Here is a 16,790-nt window from a genome sequence, read left to right on the forward strand (position 1 = left end):
CATGAAGAATCTCTCATTTCTTGCAGTCCTATCTCTCCTAGCTTTAACTCTTCCATTAGCCATTGCTTCTGACCCAAGCCCCCTTCAAGACTTCTGCGTCGGCGTCAACACCCCATCAGATGGTGGTATGTACATGATGATGACTTCATAATCTTTTTTGCCGTATTGTTTTTACTGATTTCTCATTTCTTATACTCTTTAATATTTGGTTATTTTTCTCATCAGTGTTTGTGAATGGAAAGTTCTGCAAAGACCCAAAGCTCGTCACCGTGGATGACTTCTTTATGGCAGGGCTTCAAAATGCAAGACCCGTAGCTAATGTAGTCGGGTCGAATGTCACAGCCGTTAATGTTAACAACCTTCCAGGGTTAAACACCCTTGGAATCTCGCTTGTCCGCATAGATTATGGAGTAAATGGACAAAACCCACCTCACACCCACCCACGTGCTACCGAGATCCTCTATGTTGGACATGGAAAACTTCTTGTAGGATTTGTCACATCGAACGGAGATGGAAACCGTCTGTTCACAAAAACACTCAACGAGGGTGATGTATTTGTGTTTCCAGAAGGACTAATTCATTTCCAATTCAATGTGGGACGTTTTCCTGCGGTTGCATTCGCTGCTCTGAGCAGCCAAAACCCAGGTGTTGTCACTATTGCCAACTCTGTGTTTGGGTCTAACCCTGAGATTGACCCAAATTTTCTTGCAAGAGCATTTCAGTTGGATCCAAAGGTGATCATGGATCTACAGGCCAAATTCTGATCATGAAATGAAAAATATTGTGGGAGTAAACACTTAAATTTTCTTCCATCCTTTGTTTGAATAAGGATCATGTATTATCCGTTCATCAGTATAACGTGACATGATGTTAAATTGTTATATTTCCCTTTTAAACATTTTCAGTGAATTACATATTTTATCTCTTTTGGTCTTTCTTTTATTCCGTCCACAATGTATTAATGCTCAGAAAAGTTATTTTGGCAATAGGCTTTACACGTAACTAGATTTTCTATCCAAGTAAAAATGATTCAATATGCAAGAAGAGTAATCACAATGAAAATGTTTTCTATTTCAGTAATAATACTGAAAAGTCATATAAAAGTAAACAATATTAAGGAGAACGTTTTGTTTGTGGTAAGTCTGCTCATTGTGCAAAATACTGTAAAGACTGAATGTAATGATAAAACTCAAGAATAGGGGATGAAGAAGTAAAACATTATATTCATATTGCAGTCGCTTAAGCTTTTGTTCTTTATGAGACATCTATGTAATGTATATAAAAACTAGATGAGAGCATTTGTATTACCCTTATTTATGCCACATGGCTTAATGTTCATGATTCATCCATTGTGCTCTCCGTTATATTGCCTTTTTTATTCTCTGCATTTACTTTTGCCTTTACCTCTGCTTTTCCGTACATGTGAGCAGCGTTGGTTAATTTACTTGACTATATGAGTTTCTTTGGGCTGGCCAAATGCATTGTTTAACATTTCCTTGAGCTGAGATGGTATGACGGTGTTTTGGAGGCCTTTGTTAATAAAAACAAATACAAAGCAGAAGTTAATCTTTGCCAAAAAAAGATTTGGAGAAGTATCTTCACCAACATATGATATAAGTTAGATTTATTAAGACATAGTGAAAAGATTCCTTGGCTTCCAATTTAAAACCAATTTGCAGTAAGTGAGTGACCCAAGTCCTTTATATATTACTTAAGTCCCATTCATATTTCTAATGTGGGATTTTATCTCACACACCCTCCATCGAGATAATGGTGTATATAACCATTAATCTAGCAGAATCCCTCATACCCCATCCGAGACAATACTTTTTTTCTAGCAATTTCGGCGGAACTTAGCCTTCTATGGGCCATCAGCTAATGGGATGATCGGGCCATTTTTCAGGTCGGATTAATGGTTCAGGGTGTGAGATCGCTCTGATACCCTGGACTTTCAACTTAAAACCAATTGGCAGTAAGTGGAGTGGCCTAAGTCTCTTATATATTACTTACGTTCCCTTCATATTTTCGATGTGGGATCTTCTCTCTAACACCCTCCCTTGAGATAATGGTGCGTATAACCATTAATCTCGCATAATTCATTATACCCCCTCCGAGATAATGCTTTATTTTCTAGCAATCTCGGCGGAACTGAGCCTTCTATGGGTCATCAGCTAATGGGATGATCGGGTCACTTTCCGGACCGGATTAATGGGTCAGGGTGTGGGTCTGTTCTGATACCATGACAAGCTTCATGTGTTTCCAACTTAAAATTAATTGGCAGTAAGTCACTACAAGAAAACAGCGGCATACTGAGGGAAAAAATCTTCGGTATGTCGTCGGAATAACGCTATTCCGACGACATACCGACGACAAAAGTCCTCGGAAATAACTCCTCGAAAATTCATTTTTCCTCGGAAATCCCTCGGAAATTTCCGACGGAATTCCGAGGAACTGAATTTCCGAGGAAACTCCGAGGACCACTAGATCGTCGGAAAGTTCCTCGGAATATACCGAGGGAGGACTCCCTCGGTATATTCCGAGAAAATTTCCGATGGTCCAATCCTCGGAAGTTCCGACGAAATATTCCTCGGAATTTGCATCGGGCATTTCCGAGGAACGTGGCCCTCAGAAATTTCCGAGGAATGTAGCCCCTCTGAAAATTCCGAGGAACATTCCCTCGGATTTTTTTTTTTAAATTCCGACGACTTATTCCGAGGAAAAGGTCGTCGGAAATTTCCGAGGGTGCTTTTCCTCGGAATTTCAAAAAAACTAATTTTTAAAAAAAAATTATTTTTCTTTAAATTAAAATTTGTGAAATTTAAATTCGAAAATATAAAATTAAAATTAAAACTGAAAACATATTAGATAACTCAAAGTTCTACAAATAAAAATAGAACATTCCGAGTTTTTGGTTAAAAAAAAAAAACTACGGGTCTTGAATGTTCGGGAACACCTCGTTCGGGTACATCCTCTTCATCATCTCCATCATCTGCTCGTTCAGCCTCTTCTGTATTCCATAAGAATATTCTGAAGGATTAGTATTTCCTCGGAATTCCGTCGGTATATTCCGAGGAAATTCCTAGGAAACCAAATTTTGTGTTTCCTCGGAATTTTCTCGGAAATTTCTCGGGATATTCCGACGATTTCATTTTCCGTCGGAATGTCCGTCAGAATTCCGCTGTTTTCTTGTAGTGAGTAGAGTGCCCCAAATCTTTTATATATTATTTAAGTCAGAGCATATTTATTGATAATATTACAGTATGTCACATGATTAGAGACGAAGAATTCTTCATAACATAGAAAAACTCGGACGTGGAAAAACTCTTAAAAAGGCATAAAAAGTGATATTTATACTATTAAAAGAAAAAGAATCTTAAAAAATCTACTTATAAAAGGTTGTTGGACCATTTCATTAACCAACAATATATTTGGTCTTACCATAATCTACTTATGAAAAGTTATTACACCACATCTTTTTGAACATGACAAAGTTATACAACAAATAAACTTATATTTATTAGACCATATCACACGACAATGATATACACAGTATAGTTTTTATACTTTATTATACTATTTTCTAAACATACAATATAGTTTATATACTTTATTACACTCTTTTCTAAACATCTATATAGTTCCAAATATTTATAAAATCAAATTTAATACAAACACTTTAACAAACCATATGTAAAAAATAAAACTATATATTTTACGTTAAATTATTTTTTTATAGTTTAAAATAAAATTTGTTATTTAATATAAGATTAAAAATTATTAAAAAAATTTACAAATATATACTACTAAATTAGCAAAAATCAACCAAGTAAATCTTAAGTCTCACAAGTTCAACAAATGTAACTCTTATAAAATGCGCACAAAATATAATGTGAGAAAGTAGGTATGGGCATCGGGTCTTCTGGTTGGGTACGGATCGGTTCCTTTTGGTCCAAGTTTTTTGGATCCTAAACATTTAGGTATTTAAAATTTTCTGGTTTGGATTCGGGTCGATTTCTTTGGGATCAAGGTCCATAATTCAAATACCTACAAAATATCAATAACTTTTGGGTACGTAACGGTCCAAATTGGTTTGGGATTTTGAGGACTCGAAAATATTCGAAGTACCCAAAAATTAAAAAAATACTGAAACCCAAAAAATATCCAAAAACTCAAATAAATACCTGAAAAATATTAAATTCCCAAAAAAACCCCAATGTTTACGATAAATATGACATGAGGAACCTAAAATATGTAAAAACATTTCTTCATACCCAATATATTTTTTTTAATTTAAATTTTACCTGAAACTATAATCGGAAATCTGGATCCGAAACTTAAAAAATATTCATAATACTAAAAACACATTCGAAATACCAAATACATATCTGAAAAACTCAAATATACCTAATATACATAAAACATTTAATATACTTTGAATACCCCACTGGGTCTCGGATAGGACCCGGAATCGAACAGAGACCGCAAGTCGACGAAAAAAATCAAATATGTACTTTTCCCTAGATCCAAACCCAAACCACAACTATATTTCTTGGTTGATTTTGGTTTGGTTTTTCGGATCCGGTAAAATATCTAAGACTAAAAAGAGTTATATAAAAGTGTACATACAAAATCTTATATAAAAAATTCACAAATTATATAATTTTAAACAAGTGTCTGTTGGGGTCGAAAACGGTTACGACGAAGTTAACGTCCAAATCCCTGCAGAATACAAGTATGTCTTTCCGCAACAAATCATGCTCGGTCAAGAAAACGTCGCAACGTATGTTCCTGAGATAAAGCTTCGTTCGAATTCTATTTACATCAAATATAAGCCATCGGAAACATACCCAGACCAGCTACGGATAGGTCCGAGTATGACGATCAGAACACGGACGAACCAAGCTCGGTCATTACGCAACTACCGCACATGCACGCTGTCCGGTCGCTACGTATACCGTTCGGTCGCTACGTAGCGACCGAGCTCGCTTGGTTCGCAAGGAAAGATAAATGTCAAGTTTTCGCGGATAAATACGGAATTTTGAAGATAATTACGAAGATCGGAAAAAATGGAATATCTCCATTTTTATGCTATGACGGCTTAAGGGCAGAAGAGAAAAAGCGTAAACCGACCTAGAAGCCAGTTTATAAGGAGTTCTAGGCGAGAGGCATGGAGAGAGACTTTTTTCGGAGCAAACTTAGCACTTAGAGCGATTTAGGCATATTTACGTTTTTGTTATTTCGAGCTGCGACTCAATTAAGTTTAGCCGTCTTAGGGTTGCTAGAACTAGGAATATCGCCGACAGCTCTCGAGCCCAGGCTTATACCTTGTTGTAACGCTCAAACACGGATTTGGAATAAGATCTATTTTGCTCTCTTTTTACGATTTTTGTACTTTGTCATTGATATCTCGTGTTCTGATTGCTTAGCGTGTGGTACTAACAGATCTCCGGGACCTCTGGGAAATTAGGGTTTTCCTAGTTTCCTAATTTAAATGGAAATCGACAATGCGAATTTTGGTTCCCACAGTGCCCTTCTTCGATATAATGACTTTGTAACAGAATAATGTACGCCAATTCTAAAATACAGATTCACAAATTTTGTTTATAATCTAAAGAAAAACCGCGCTTTCGAAGCGCGGGTCAAAATCTAGTTTGCATTGAGACAACTAAATTCAAAATTTCAATAAAAAATGTTCAACTAATTACGGAGCTTGACAAAATCTTCTTAACTGTACCATAAAATAGGTAACAAATACCTATTCGATGCGACGAGCTGCACAATATTGGATAAATTTTAGAAATGAAGTTAATGAGTTTCAAGAAAATAATAGAAGTTTATAATCAGATAGGAGTTCCTCAAACAAAAAGCAACATAAACAAGAGAAGAAAATAAAACCACAGTCAGTTTCAACCACAAATATCCAGAGAAATAAAACTGCTATAAAGCAATAGAGACCAGAGAAGAAGAGCTGACAAAAGATTAAGAAAGTGTTTTAATCAAGAGGGAAACAAAGGAAACTACATCAAACAAATCTAGAGAGACTTTTGGAATAGATATGTTTTATACAATAACATGAATATGAAAAATAAAATCAAATAAAAAGAGAAAAAGCAAACCAAATAAATCAAGAAGAAAAAAATAAAGAAAATTAGACAAATAGAAATGAAGAAAAGACAAAAAAAAAAAAATCATGAAAAATGCAACTAAGGAGAAAGAATATCACTAAGGTTGCGCTACCTTTGTGAAATCTTTATTAGTAAATGTTTCAATAGATAGCTAATACTTTTGATATATACCTCTATAAAAATTAATCAATACGAGATTTTTTTTTAGAAATAAGAAAAACAGATTTTCACTCCTTCTATGTCACAACTGATGTTATTAGAAGAGTCTTCAAGAATTTAGTTGGCTTTGTTACTCATAAAAATTAGAAAAATCACACTTCAAGTAGTCGTCAAAAATGTTGGAACTAATTTCTACGAGTTTAGGGCTTATTGAATTGGTGATTTGGTAGGATTTTGTTTTTTGTCCAAATCTCACCTTATTGGATTTAGTATTTACAAAAGTTATCTTAAATCCTTGCTTATTGGATCTATCATTTATACAAACTCTATCAAATCCACCCTTATTGGAAAAGAAGGATTTCATCTATAAAACATCTCAGAAAGTATTTGGGAAGTATTTGAAAATGATTTGCTAGTTAAAATTGTGTGAACAGAAATCCATCGTGTGAGGTGGTATTTGAAAAAAATTCACAGGTTTTCTTTTTCTTAACTTTCGACCTAATTTTTTTTTTTATTCTTGGAGAATAATGGATACAACTTTCAGTCCCTTTGTCGAAGTAAAATCCTTTGTCTCTTCCGGTGGTGAAAACTTCCAAATCCTTATCAAAATCTACAAATTCTATCCAAATTCCACTACATCTAAACTTCCAGAATTTTCTCAAACTCTCAGTCCAATAAGACCTATCAAAATCTACAAATAAATATGTGTGAATAGAATTTTTACAAGTTTGATAGCCGGGTAAATATTTAATCAAATGTGAAAAATGAGGATTGTTTGGATTATATTTTGCAAGGTAAATGGGTGGAGTAAATTTGTTTACCACAATTTGCAAACAAAAGGTCTTAGTAAAGTGTTGAATTATATATGGAGAAAATCCAGCTCACTTTGCAGGCTAATGGGCCGCGTGATATGATGGAATTTCTTTAGAAAATAAAAAAGCCTCTTTTTTTTTGTCGCCGAGTAATTTTATTAAAGTGTTCAAGTCAACTGACTTGTGATTGACTTGTGATAGAAAAACAAACGAGTTCAAAACAGGGTAGAGTACATAACGATAAAAACATCGGTAGATGCCTTATGATAAAAGAAAAATCATCCTAAGGAGGATAAAAAGAACGATCTGCCCCAACCTCCTTACACCATGAGCCTGCATGGGATAGATATGTATATTAAGCCTGAGAATTTCTCATAGCTTGTGACCTGAGAGATGACGAAAGCCACAGAGTATCACCACTTGCTAGATAAGATTGATAATAGCAATCCCTGATAATAGCAATTCCAGTAGTGATTATATTGACTTCACTGGAAACCAAAAACACTCAACATAGTTGTTCATTGATCGCAAGATTCTTGAATACCAAGTGAAAGGTTGGAAAAACCAGAGACTCGGGAAGAGCTTCCCACATATTGGCAGATGATATTCAATGATCACTCTTTAAACCCGGAAGCCGTGAAGCGCCTCCTACAAATTGATTTCTCATGAATGCTGAAGACCAAAACCTTAATCTGAAGACAATAAAAAAGCCTTAAAGTAATTTGATGACTAAATAAAATTTATTTGGTAACACATGGACAAAGCCAAGTAAATTTAGTGACTAAACTAACTTGGTGATGAATGGCTAACCTAAGTGCATTTAGTGACTAGACCAATATAAATTGGTGACGAATAACAAGAACTTAGTAACCTAAGTGAAAAATGTATAAATTACTTTATCACTAAACTTGGTAAATCTCTCCTATAAATGGACATTTTATCTCTTCATACACTCATATATGCAACTACAAACTTTCATAAGCTTTCACGTACAAAGTTTAAACAATACCTTAAATCTTTTTAAAGTAAGACTCGAGAGTATAGCGTCGATGTTAAGTTCATAGATTCTGTTGTGGGTGATGCAAAACAGTCTCACGTGGTTTCATCATGAGACTAAAAAATCAAAAAGAAACCTTCACCTACCGCGATTTATTGAATTAAAGAAAGAGATCAAATCTCATCTCCACGCATTTGTCTATTTCTTTATTCAGACGTTTTCCGCCTTATATTATCGTTTCCAGCTTATCTTGTTTTGTAATTTTCAATCTGGATTCTCGGGTTTTAAAAATCTTTACTCAGTCAATCCTCTTCCTGCCTATGAATCAGATTGAAATTGTGATCAATATTTAAAAAAAAAATGTTTTATAAATTTTATTATAAAATGTTTCAGATCTTTCTATAATAGTTCTGCAAACGCTCTTTAACCATTAGGCAGAAAGTTATGGTCAAAAAGACGAATCATATTTTTAGAAAATGATTCTCATTATATTCATTTAAAGGTTCACCATCTCTTTTTCTAAAAATTACTGCGGTTTGGCTAAAAACCCGAATTGTGAATGGCCACTCACTTGTTCACTTTTTCTATGCCTAATAAAACCGCTATGTGTTGAATAAATCAAGGCTAAGAACATAATCTCAAAGAATTTTACTGTGATAAAATATCTGGACTTCATGGACTACATGTTGATCTTATAATAGTCAAAGAGTTGTTATTCTTCATGCGTGAGATAAAGACTGCAAGTATGTCACTTAATTTGACATATTAGCACTACAGGAAAACAAGGCGATTTCCGTCGGAAAAAAATCGGTTGGAATTTCCGAAGAAATCCCGACAAAATTCCGACGATAATTCCCGACAAATCCCCGATGAAAGTCAATTTAGACTCTTGAAAATATAAAAATTTAGGGGTTAGTAGTTTCAATAAGATTATCGGGTAATATGATAAATGTAAAACAAGTTTGGACGTAGTCAAACTCAATATTATTTTCAAAATTACTTCACCTACAGATAACTCAGTTGAATCATAAACATCTACTTAAATGATGTATACTTATAGAACTGATTAAGAGAATTCATAGACAATTTTTTTTAAATGGTTTTAAGTTTTTTTTTTGTTAATGTGTGAGTATTATAAACATTTCTATATTGGATGTATAACCGCAATCGGGTAATATAGATTTTTTTTTCATTTTTCATGATATGAATTTCCGACAGTTTTATATAGTCTGTCGGGAGTTTCAACGAATTCCCGATGGTTTGTGGTTTTGATTTGAACAATGAAATACATACACATTCCCGATGGATTCCCGGCAGGTAGTCTTTTCGTCAAAACTTCGTCGGAAATCCTTCAGAAATATGGGGGAAAAAACCGGGAAATTTGACCGCCAAAATTTTTGGCTACCGTGGAAATAAAAATTTCCGACGAATTATCCATAGCGAATTTTAAATACATATTTGTGAAATACTTCTTCTTCCTCATTCTACTATCCCTCACTAAAAGCACAAACTCTCCTCTCTCACCATTATCTCCCAAAATCGCCTCCATCTCTTAAAATCATCTCTAAGTCATGTAAGTTTCCATATTTAATGAGATTGTTAGATTTGAAACATGTTAGGTCGTCTATTCTAGTGATTTGAAAGTTAATTTTGGGGATTTTGAGTTTAGATTTGGGATTGAAAGGTAATTTTAAGATTTTGTTGTTTGTGTTAGGTTTTATTCGTTTTAGGAATAATATTTTATGTTATTAAATTAATTAGATGTTTATTTTTGAATAAACTGATTTTAAAATTTCAAAATAATTTTATTAGTTATATAACTTTTTATCATCAATTTTATATTTTGCTACTGGAATAAAAAGCATTTTTTAAAATGTTTTCAATATATAAAAAACGTTTTTTCAATTTTATAAAATATTTCTCATAAAAAAATGAAACAATTTTTTTAAATAATTTTCACAAACTTTTAAACTTTTTTTAGGAACTTGTTTCAAATTTTAAAATAAATTTATATTTTAAAATGTTTAAAACTATATTAAAAATATTTTTAGTGTTTTGAAATATTTTATAAAAAAATTGTTAATTTTATAAAACATTTTAATATTGTAAATTTCTTTTATTTTATATATATTTTTACTATTATAAAACTATGTTTTTCAACTTTTCTACAAAAACTATCTTTCACAATATAATACCATGAACCATATGACATGATTGTTAGGTATGACAAAATTTGCGATCACAAATCATACGGTGTTCACAATTGTAAACATAATACAAAAAGTGAATAACCAAAAGAACTAAGGAAACCTATAATCCAATGAAGTTGCGGAACAAATGTTTTAAACTCCTCATAAACGAATGCAAATATGCATGATCCTGAGTTAGCTTAAGAGATTGCTTAAATAAAAGTTGCAGTACTAACTCTTTAAAATGTAGAGATGCTAAGCAAAAGGCCTACCTCCCAAAAGAGTCAAAATTATACCTAAAAACTATGATCTCTAAAAGTTAGCTGGAAACCTTTTGAATTATTTACCAAAAGTTTAAAACGAGATTAATTTTAAAATCAAAGGGAATGAGTTTATTGCCTATGACTAAGGATGTTTGATTAAAACACTTATATTTAGTTTTTTTATTATTTTATTTTCATTTCATATCACATATAAGTATCGAAAAAGTAAATGATTTAACATTTTCTGTAACAGGTTAGGAGCTATGACATATAATAAAAATATACCAATATTTAAAATCCATAAGTATTTATATTTCTAATGTAATAAAAATTAAACTTTAATTAATCCAAAATAAACCAAAACTAAATATCCAATTGTAATAGATTTTCAATAAAAAAAATACACTAATATCAAATTATATCAACTAATTTTGATTACATCTGTCATCATTCATTTCAGTGTATTCAGGTGGTATAGGGAAATCTTTGCCAAGTCTTAAATTCATAAATAAAAGTCAAAACAACAAAACAAAAAAAAAAACATAAAAAGTCAAAGGACATATAAAATTGACAGCAGAAGATAACAATATAAAAAACCGAAAACCTAACTTTTTATTTAGAATACAGAGCATATTTTAAAGTAATTGAAACTAATAAAAAAGGTAAATGTTATCTATAGGGTCAATCAGTAGTTCAACAGGTAGCCGGTTTCAGATTTTTACGGGTTTTATCAGATTTTTAAATATTATTTTTTCCTAAAACTCAAACCGGAATACATATCGGGTCACTGTGTTTACCTGTTCATCTGCGGGTCCGGTAGGATTTTGAAACACTGATGATATGTGCACATGGAAAGCAATTAGTGAGTATGAAATAGAACCGTTTCTAGGAGGATGAGTACATGGTATACCCTCCAACTCCACTCATGAAACACTATGCAAGTTTACGTCCAATCCTAAACCCTAGCAATCACTACAATTCTTAAGTATAAAAATAAGTGCTAGTATCATAACTTAGTACATATTTAGACGTTATGAAATCTCATTTTAGTCCTTGCTTCTATATTACCCGCTTTCACATATACTCATATATCTTCTTTATATATAAAGTACAGTTTCTCTCACTCATGGGTGTGACACGTCGGATTCCACGTCATCAATTCGTGCGATGTCGTGACGACACGTGTCCTATTCTTCAAAGTGCACCGTTTCATTTATTTTTTTAAAATCGGTTGGGCTTATATTTATATTTGGTGTGTGTGTTTACTTTTATAAGCCCAGTCTGATAAATCATATTTGAAACGCGTCGTTTCTTGATTCTCTGGTTTCATCGCTCTCTCTTCTCGGCCTCTAGGGTTTCAATCGAATTTTTCATCTTCTTCCTACTGATCTAGAAATCCACCAGTTACCGATTCATTCCTATTAAATTCCTTCTTAAATCCATCGATCTATCTCCAACTCCCCCTTTTCTCTACGAAGGCGGTCGAGGTTCGACTATAAAAAGGTTAGCATCCCTCCACTCTAAATCGTCCTATCAACCCTGAGGATTAGGCTATCGTAACCTCGATTGTTTTGACTTTCATGTTTTGAAGGTTTCATTCATATCTGGAAAGAAGGGAATCGCAATTCTGGTCTTGATCTAAATTCATATATATATATATATGTATGTATACGTAAGTATCTCTAACGTCTTTACCTACGATTTCGTTTGACTTACATATTATTCTTTTTTGTACAAGAGATTCATAATTCTGAGCAATAATTATATTCTGGATCGGACGATTTATGTTTTTCTTGACGTTGTGTTTACGTATACAGATGACTATATTTATTTCAAGGCTCATAGTTGCAGATCTAATGAAACAATTCTGATCATGTCTCATCTGATAAAATAAACTTTATTCGAGATCTGTTATTGAAATGTGAAAACTTTGAACATTGATAAGTCTCTGTTAAGCATTGTTCTTTCTTTCCTGCATCTAATACATATGGTTTGGTCTGATAATTGCAGAAAGTGTGGATGAGATTGTGATGGAGTCGAAAGGTGGTAAAAAGAAGTCCAGCAGTTGTAGTTCCTTATTTTACGAAGCTCCACTCGGTTACAGGCTTACATCAGATTTCGTCCAACTTGAAAGCCTTACTAATAAATCTTGGTAAGGACGTGGCACAATTAAGGGTTTAGGGTAGCTCCTGGAGGTTAAAGAACAACTGCTGCAGTGCAAACTCTTACAGTAGCATCTCTTGGACAGGGGTTTATAAGAGCTACAATTTTTTTTGGTTTATTTTGTAAGAAAATGGGAATGAGAGATTGTGCTTAAGTTGCTTTTGATTTGCAAAAATTAGTTGCGGTGGAGGAGTTTGCCATTAGTTGCAAAGTTAGTTGGGTTTAAGAGCTGTAATCTTAAAAAGTTTCTACAATGGGAATGAAAGTTGTGGTGGAGTGTGACGTGACATGAGGCGATCATTCAAACTTATCAGCATCAAGGCTTAAAGATAAGCTAGAGTACAAGAAGTTTCAAACTTGACATCAACCAGAACATAGTTAGTATTTGACATCAATCAGAACATAGTTAGTGCTTACATACAAAGAATAATATTGAGTGTGTAACTTAGACCGAGATGGTAAACTTCGAGCATCTCTGATTTAGTTTAAATACATTGCATATCATGAATAGAAAGAATCAGAAAAGAAAATAAAGGAGAAAAACTCATCAACTCTTGGTATTTGACATAGCAACAAACATGATGACCAAAAATCTTTAAGTTATATATATATATATATATTATTTTTTCTTTTTTTGAGAAAAGCCTTAAGTTAACGTCGAAAAAATGTGTGATAAAAATTTCTAAGCACATAAATAATTACAAATCTAAATAAAAACTAAACTAATAAATTTAACATGATATGATCTTCAAAAAGTTATATTAAACTATACATGTTTTCGTTAAACTATACTTACTTTCTAAAAATGTGATCCCATAAAATTTATAATTCACACATATAATTAACCAAACAATGGAACTAAAATAAAAACAAATATCACCGTAATAACTAACGAATATAACCAAACATGTTTATTAGAAAAAAAACATGTTTATTAAAAATAACAATATGGTCTCAGAATTCTATTATTTTTTTTGTATCCCTATCTCATAATTTTATTCATTTTATGATATCATAATATCATTTTCAATCCACACTAATTTTTAAATGTTTCATAAATTAATATATATACATATATATATTCATATAAATAATTTTTATTATAGCTTCACATCCGTAGGGCGGGCCAACCCTAGTAAAATATAAACTATAACCGAAACCACAATGGAAAATCGATCCTAGTGAGTTAGTAATCACCATCATTATCAGAAGTAATGATACATGAACATCCGTCATGCAGTACACGGCAATAGACTGCAATCCCGTGTCTTCTTGTCTGCGTGCTCTTGGTCTGTTAAGTGCTACCACACAAGGAGCAAGTCATGGTTCACATTTCATACGAGAATTCTTGGATAGCTACTATATAATAAGACTTCACATGATTATTACCTAAATAGTTATCCATAATTACCACAAAAGTTAGTACTTGAAAACAACTAGTAAGTCTCGGTATAAACCTCAACGCACATTTCATTTAAGTTCTTAAGTGTTTACACAAAGTAAACACCAGAAGATTCATTAACGAGCAAGACACTTTTCTTAACGAAACATGACTATTCAAAACGATTCAATCATTCAGCACACTCATACATGATTAATCAAGCTAACTGTCTGGCAATGCTTGCTAGAATCGATCCTAAGCAATGCTTGCAATTAAGAGTTATGATTCAAAATTGTTTCTAATGCAACTTCAACAAAGCCATCCAACCAGAACAAGCCACTAGTGTTTACTCACTCCACTATAGGAAATATGGGTAGTAATAGCGACCGGAAAATGCTATGCATTATGTATAATAGCGCTTCCTTAGCCGTTCTGACAGCACCCGTTATAATAGGTCCGACACTTTTAATAGCAGTTTTTTGTTATGTTATAGTTAACTATACAACAATAGTGATAGTTTGTATGCAATTGTTAATATTTATAATAACGTAATACAAATGTTATTAAAACTCATTAATTTGATTTTTCTAATAGGAAAGATAGCAAATGTTTGCTGTTATTAATTAGCTTTTTAATTATCCAAAAATTTATTAATAATAATTACGAATTTATTTTATTTTTTTAATGTAATATGTATTTATAATATTTATAATAAAAACAATAAAAATTATTAAAAATTCAATAAATATTCAATTATTTAAAAACCAATAAAACATTATCTTGTTTATACAAACCACAACACAAACATAAACCATTAACACCTATCATTCTCAAACATTTCATTGTTTACACAAGCCATTAACACCTATCAATTTACAACTAATAACCCTTCATAATCATCCCTTCAAACTTCAGACCGCCTCCTCACTGTTCTTCTTCTTCCACAACTCCTCCACCATCTACCCTTCAAACTCGCCACCATCTGCTACTTGTGCCTTGTCCAGCTTCTTGTAAGATGTGTTCAATTATCTGCAACGGACATGAAAAACCAGTCAAACCTTGTTCACAATCAGAGCATGTAATGAAGCTAGGAGCAAAGCAAGAAACTCTCAGCATTTCTCAATCAAAGATGAAAACTCACATAGCTTAACACGCATGTACATATCATGGTACATGTACTTGTCAATCTTCTTTGACTCTCAATATTTCTTCAGGAGAATGGATCTCCAGCAACATCCTTTTTAGAAAATCAGAGATTAATATCCATTCTGCAAGACAGAAAAATCAGAAACGTTTATCGACTTAAGCACAACAAACATAACTAGCATTGAACCTGCAGCTACAGCATTGACATCACAGGTTACAATACCGAGATCAGGCTTCTCCTCTGAATCTCGTAACCTATCATACATACCACCAGCGTTAAACCCTTAAGCAGCTGTGACTTTACCCCCTATCAAAATAACAAGAAGAAAAGATTCAACCTTTAGAACTTTGAAGAGATGTAAAGATCATAACTATATAGAGAAATATGGAGCCGGTGAAACAAAAAATAAAACACATTCTTCAGATCAAGCAGAGATGGTTTTTCAGTGAACCAACTGGTTTCTAACTAAAATTGAAACAAGCAGAGACCTTTTCAAAGATCAAGCTGAGTCTCTTACGAGCACTTTCTCAAAATCAATCGATCATTGTAACGTTGTCTATGAGTAACCACAAACACAGAGAAACACAAGCAATCATTTCCTATGAGAAAGCTTCTCTGTATGGCGACAGAACCAAACATAGAGATGGGAGAGAGAGTAACCACAACACAAAGACAGACACAATGGATCATTGTAACGTTTCCAATGAGACAGCCTCTGAATATGGTGGTGGTGGTAACGAGCGATTGTGGTTATGAGGAGCGTGACGGTTGTGGTGGCGACTCCGGTGAAGACGGATCTGAGAAGTGATGGTGGTGGTGACGAGCGATGGCTGATGGGAGAGATGGCGGTGGTTGTGGGAACGAGCGATGTTGGTTATGACGAGCGTGACGGTGGTTCTGGCGACTCCGGTGAAGACGTATCTGAGAAGCGAAGGTGGTAGTGACGAACGATGGTGGTGGTGGTGGTGGTGGTGGTGGTGACGAACAGCCGTCGCGTTCTCCTTCTCTACCTTGAACTCCATCTCTTCTCTCTCTCTCTTTCGTAGATCTGAGAAAAGTAAATTAAAAAAAAAAGAATAAAAGAACAATTAATCTCTGGTTCAATATTATCTAAGGGTGCAGGTGATCCATGCCATAAACAACAACTACCGATAAGAAAAAAAGGCGAAAATAGATACAAGAGCTATCTTGAGTCTTTGATTCAAATCAATCAATGGTATAAAAAAACAATACAAATTATCTTCTTATTTATTTATAGCTATTATAAAAATTATTTAAGTTTTAAATACTTTGATATCATAATTTCAAATTTAAAATCTAAATTTTTTATTTGAAATTTTAATTTATTTATGGAACTATAATTTATTTAAAAATTAAGATTTAATATTTTATGAAATATGTGGTTTATGAGTTAGGGTTAAGATTTAGGATTAAGTATATAATTTGAGTTTTATAATATACTTAGGTTTAAATTTAAAGTTTCTATTATAAGTTTGTAAAGATTGAGTTTATGATTTTGTATATAGAGTTTAAATTTGTGGTATAGAGTATTAG

At 32.9% G+C, this 16,790-nt stretch overlaps 1 protein-coding gene and 1 long non-coding RNA gene across 5 annotated transcripts; one reads left to right on the forward strand and one right to left on the reverse strand.

Moving 5' to 3' along the window:
* Window position 1: 1 nt before the first annotated feature.
* Window positions 2–764, forward strand: LOC106340883 (germin-like protein subfamily 1 member 11). The gene is made up of 2 exons (XM_013779716.1): window positions 2–125; window positions 226–764. The coding sequence occupies exons 1-2, from the start codon at window positions 2–4 to the stop codon at window positions 762–764; spliced, it is 663 nt and encodes a 220-aa protein (XP_013635170.1).
* A 14,170-nt stretch (window positions 765–14,934) lies between these two features.
* Window positions 14,935–16,437, reverse strand: LOC106337154. Of its 4 annotated transcripts, none has more exons than XR_001268957.1 (4): window positions 15,897–16,437; window positions 15,459–15,542; window positions 15,231–15,357; window positions 14,935–15,118 (listed from the first exon to the last, which is right to left on the reverse strand). It is a non-coding gene; the product is annotated as an uncharacterized LOC106337154 (long non-coding RNA). The 4 variants fall into 4 exon arrangements; XR_001268956.1 differs by having other exon boundaries at window positions 15,725–16,437; XR_001268955.1 differs by having other exon boundaries at window positions 15,459–16,437.
* Between the last annotated feature and the right edge of the window lie 353 nt (window positions 16,438–16,790).

The sequence above is a fragment of the Brassica oleracea genome, chromosome C4 (assembly GCF_000695525.1).
Source record: "Brassica oleracea var. oleracea cultivar TO1000 chromosome C4, BOL, whole genome shotgun sequence".
Taxonomy (NCBI): domain Eukaryota; kingdom Viridiplantae; phylum Streptophyta; class Magnoliopsida; order Brassicales; family Brassicaceae; genus Brassica; species Brassica oleracea.

Coding starts and splice junctions, on each gene's coding strand:
- LOC106340883 (XM_013779716.1), top strand. CDS start 2: ATGAAGAATCTCTCATTTCTTGCAGTCCTATCTCTCCTAGCTTTAACT. Junction 126..225: donor CAACACCCCATCAGATGGTG/GTATGTACATGA, acceptor TTTTCTCATCAG/TGTTTGTGAATGGAAAGTTC.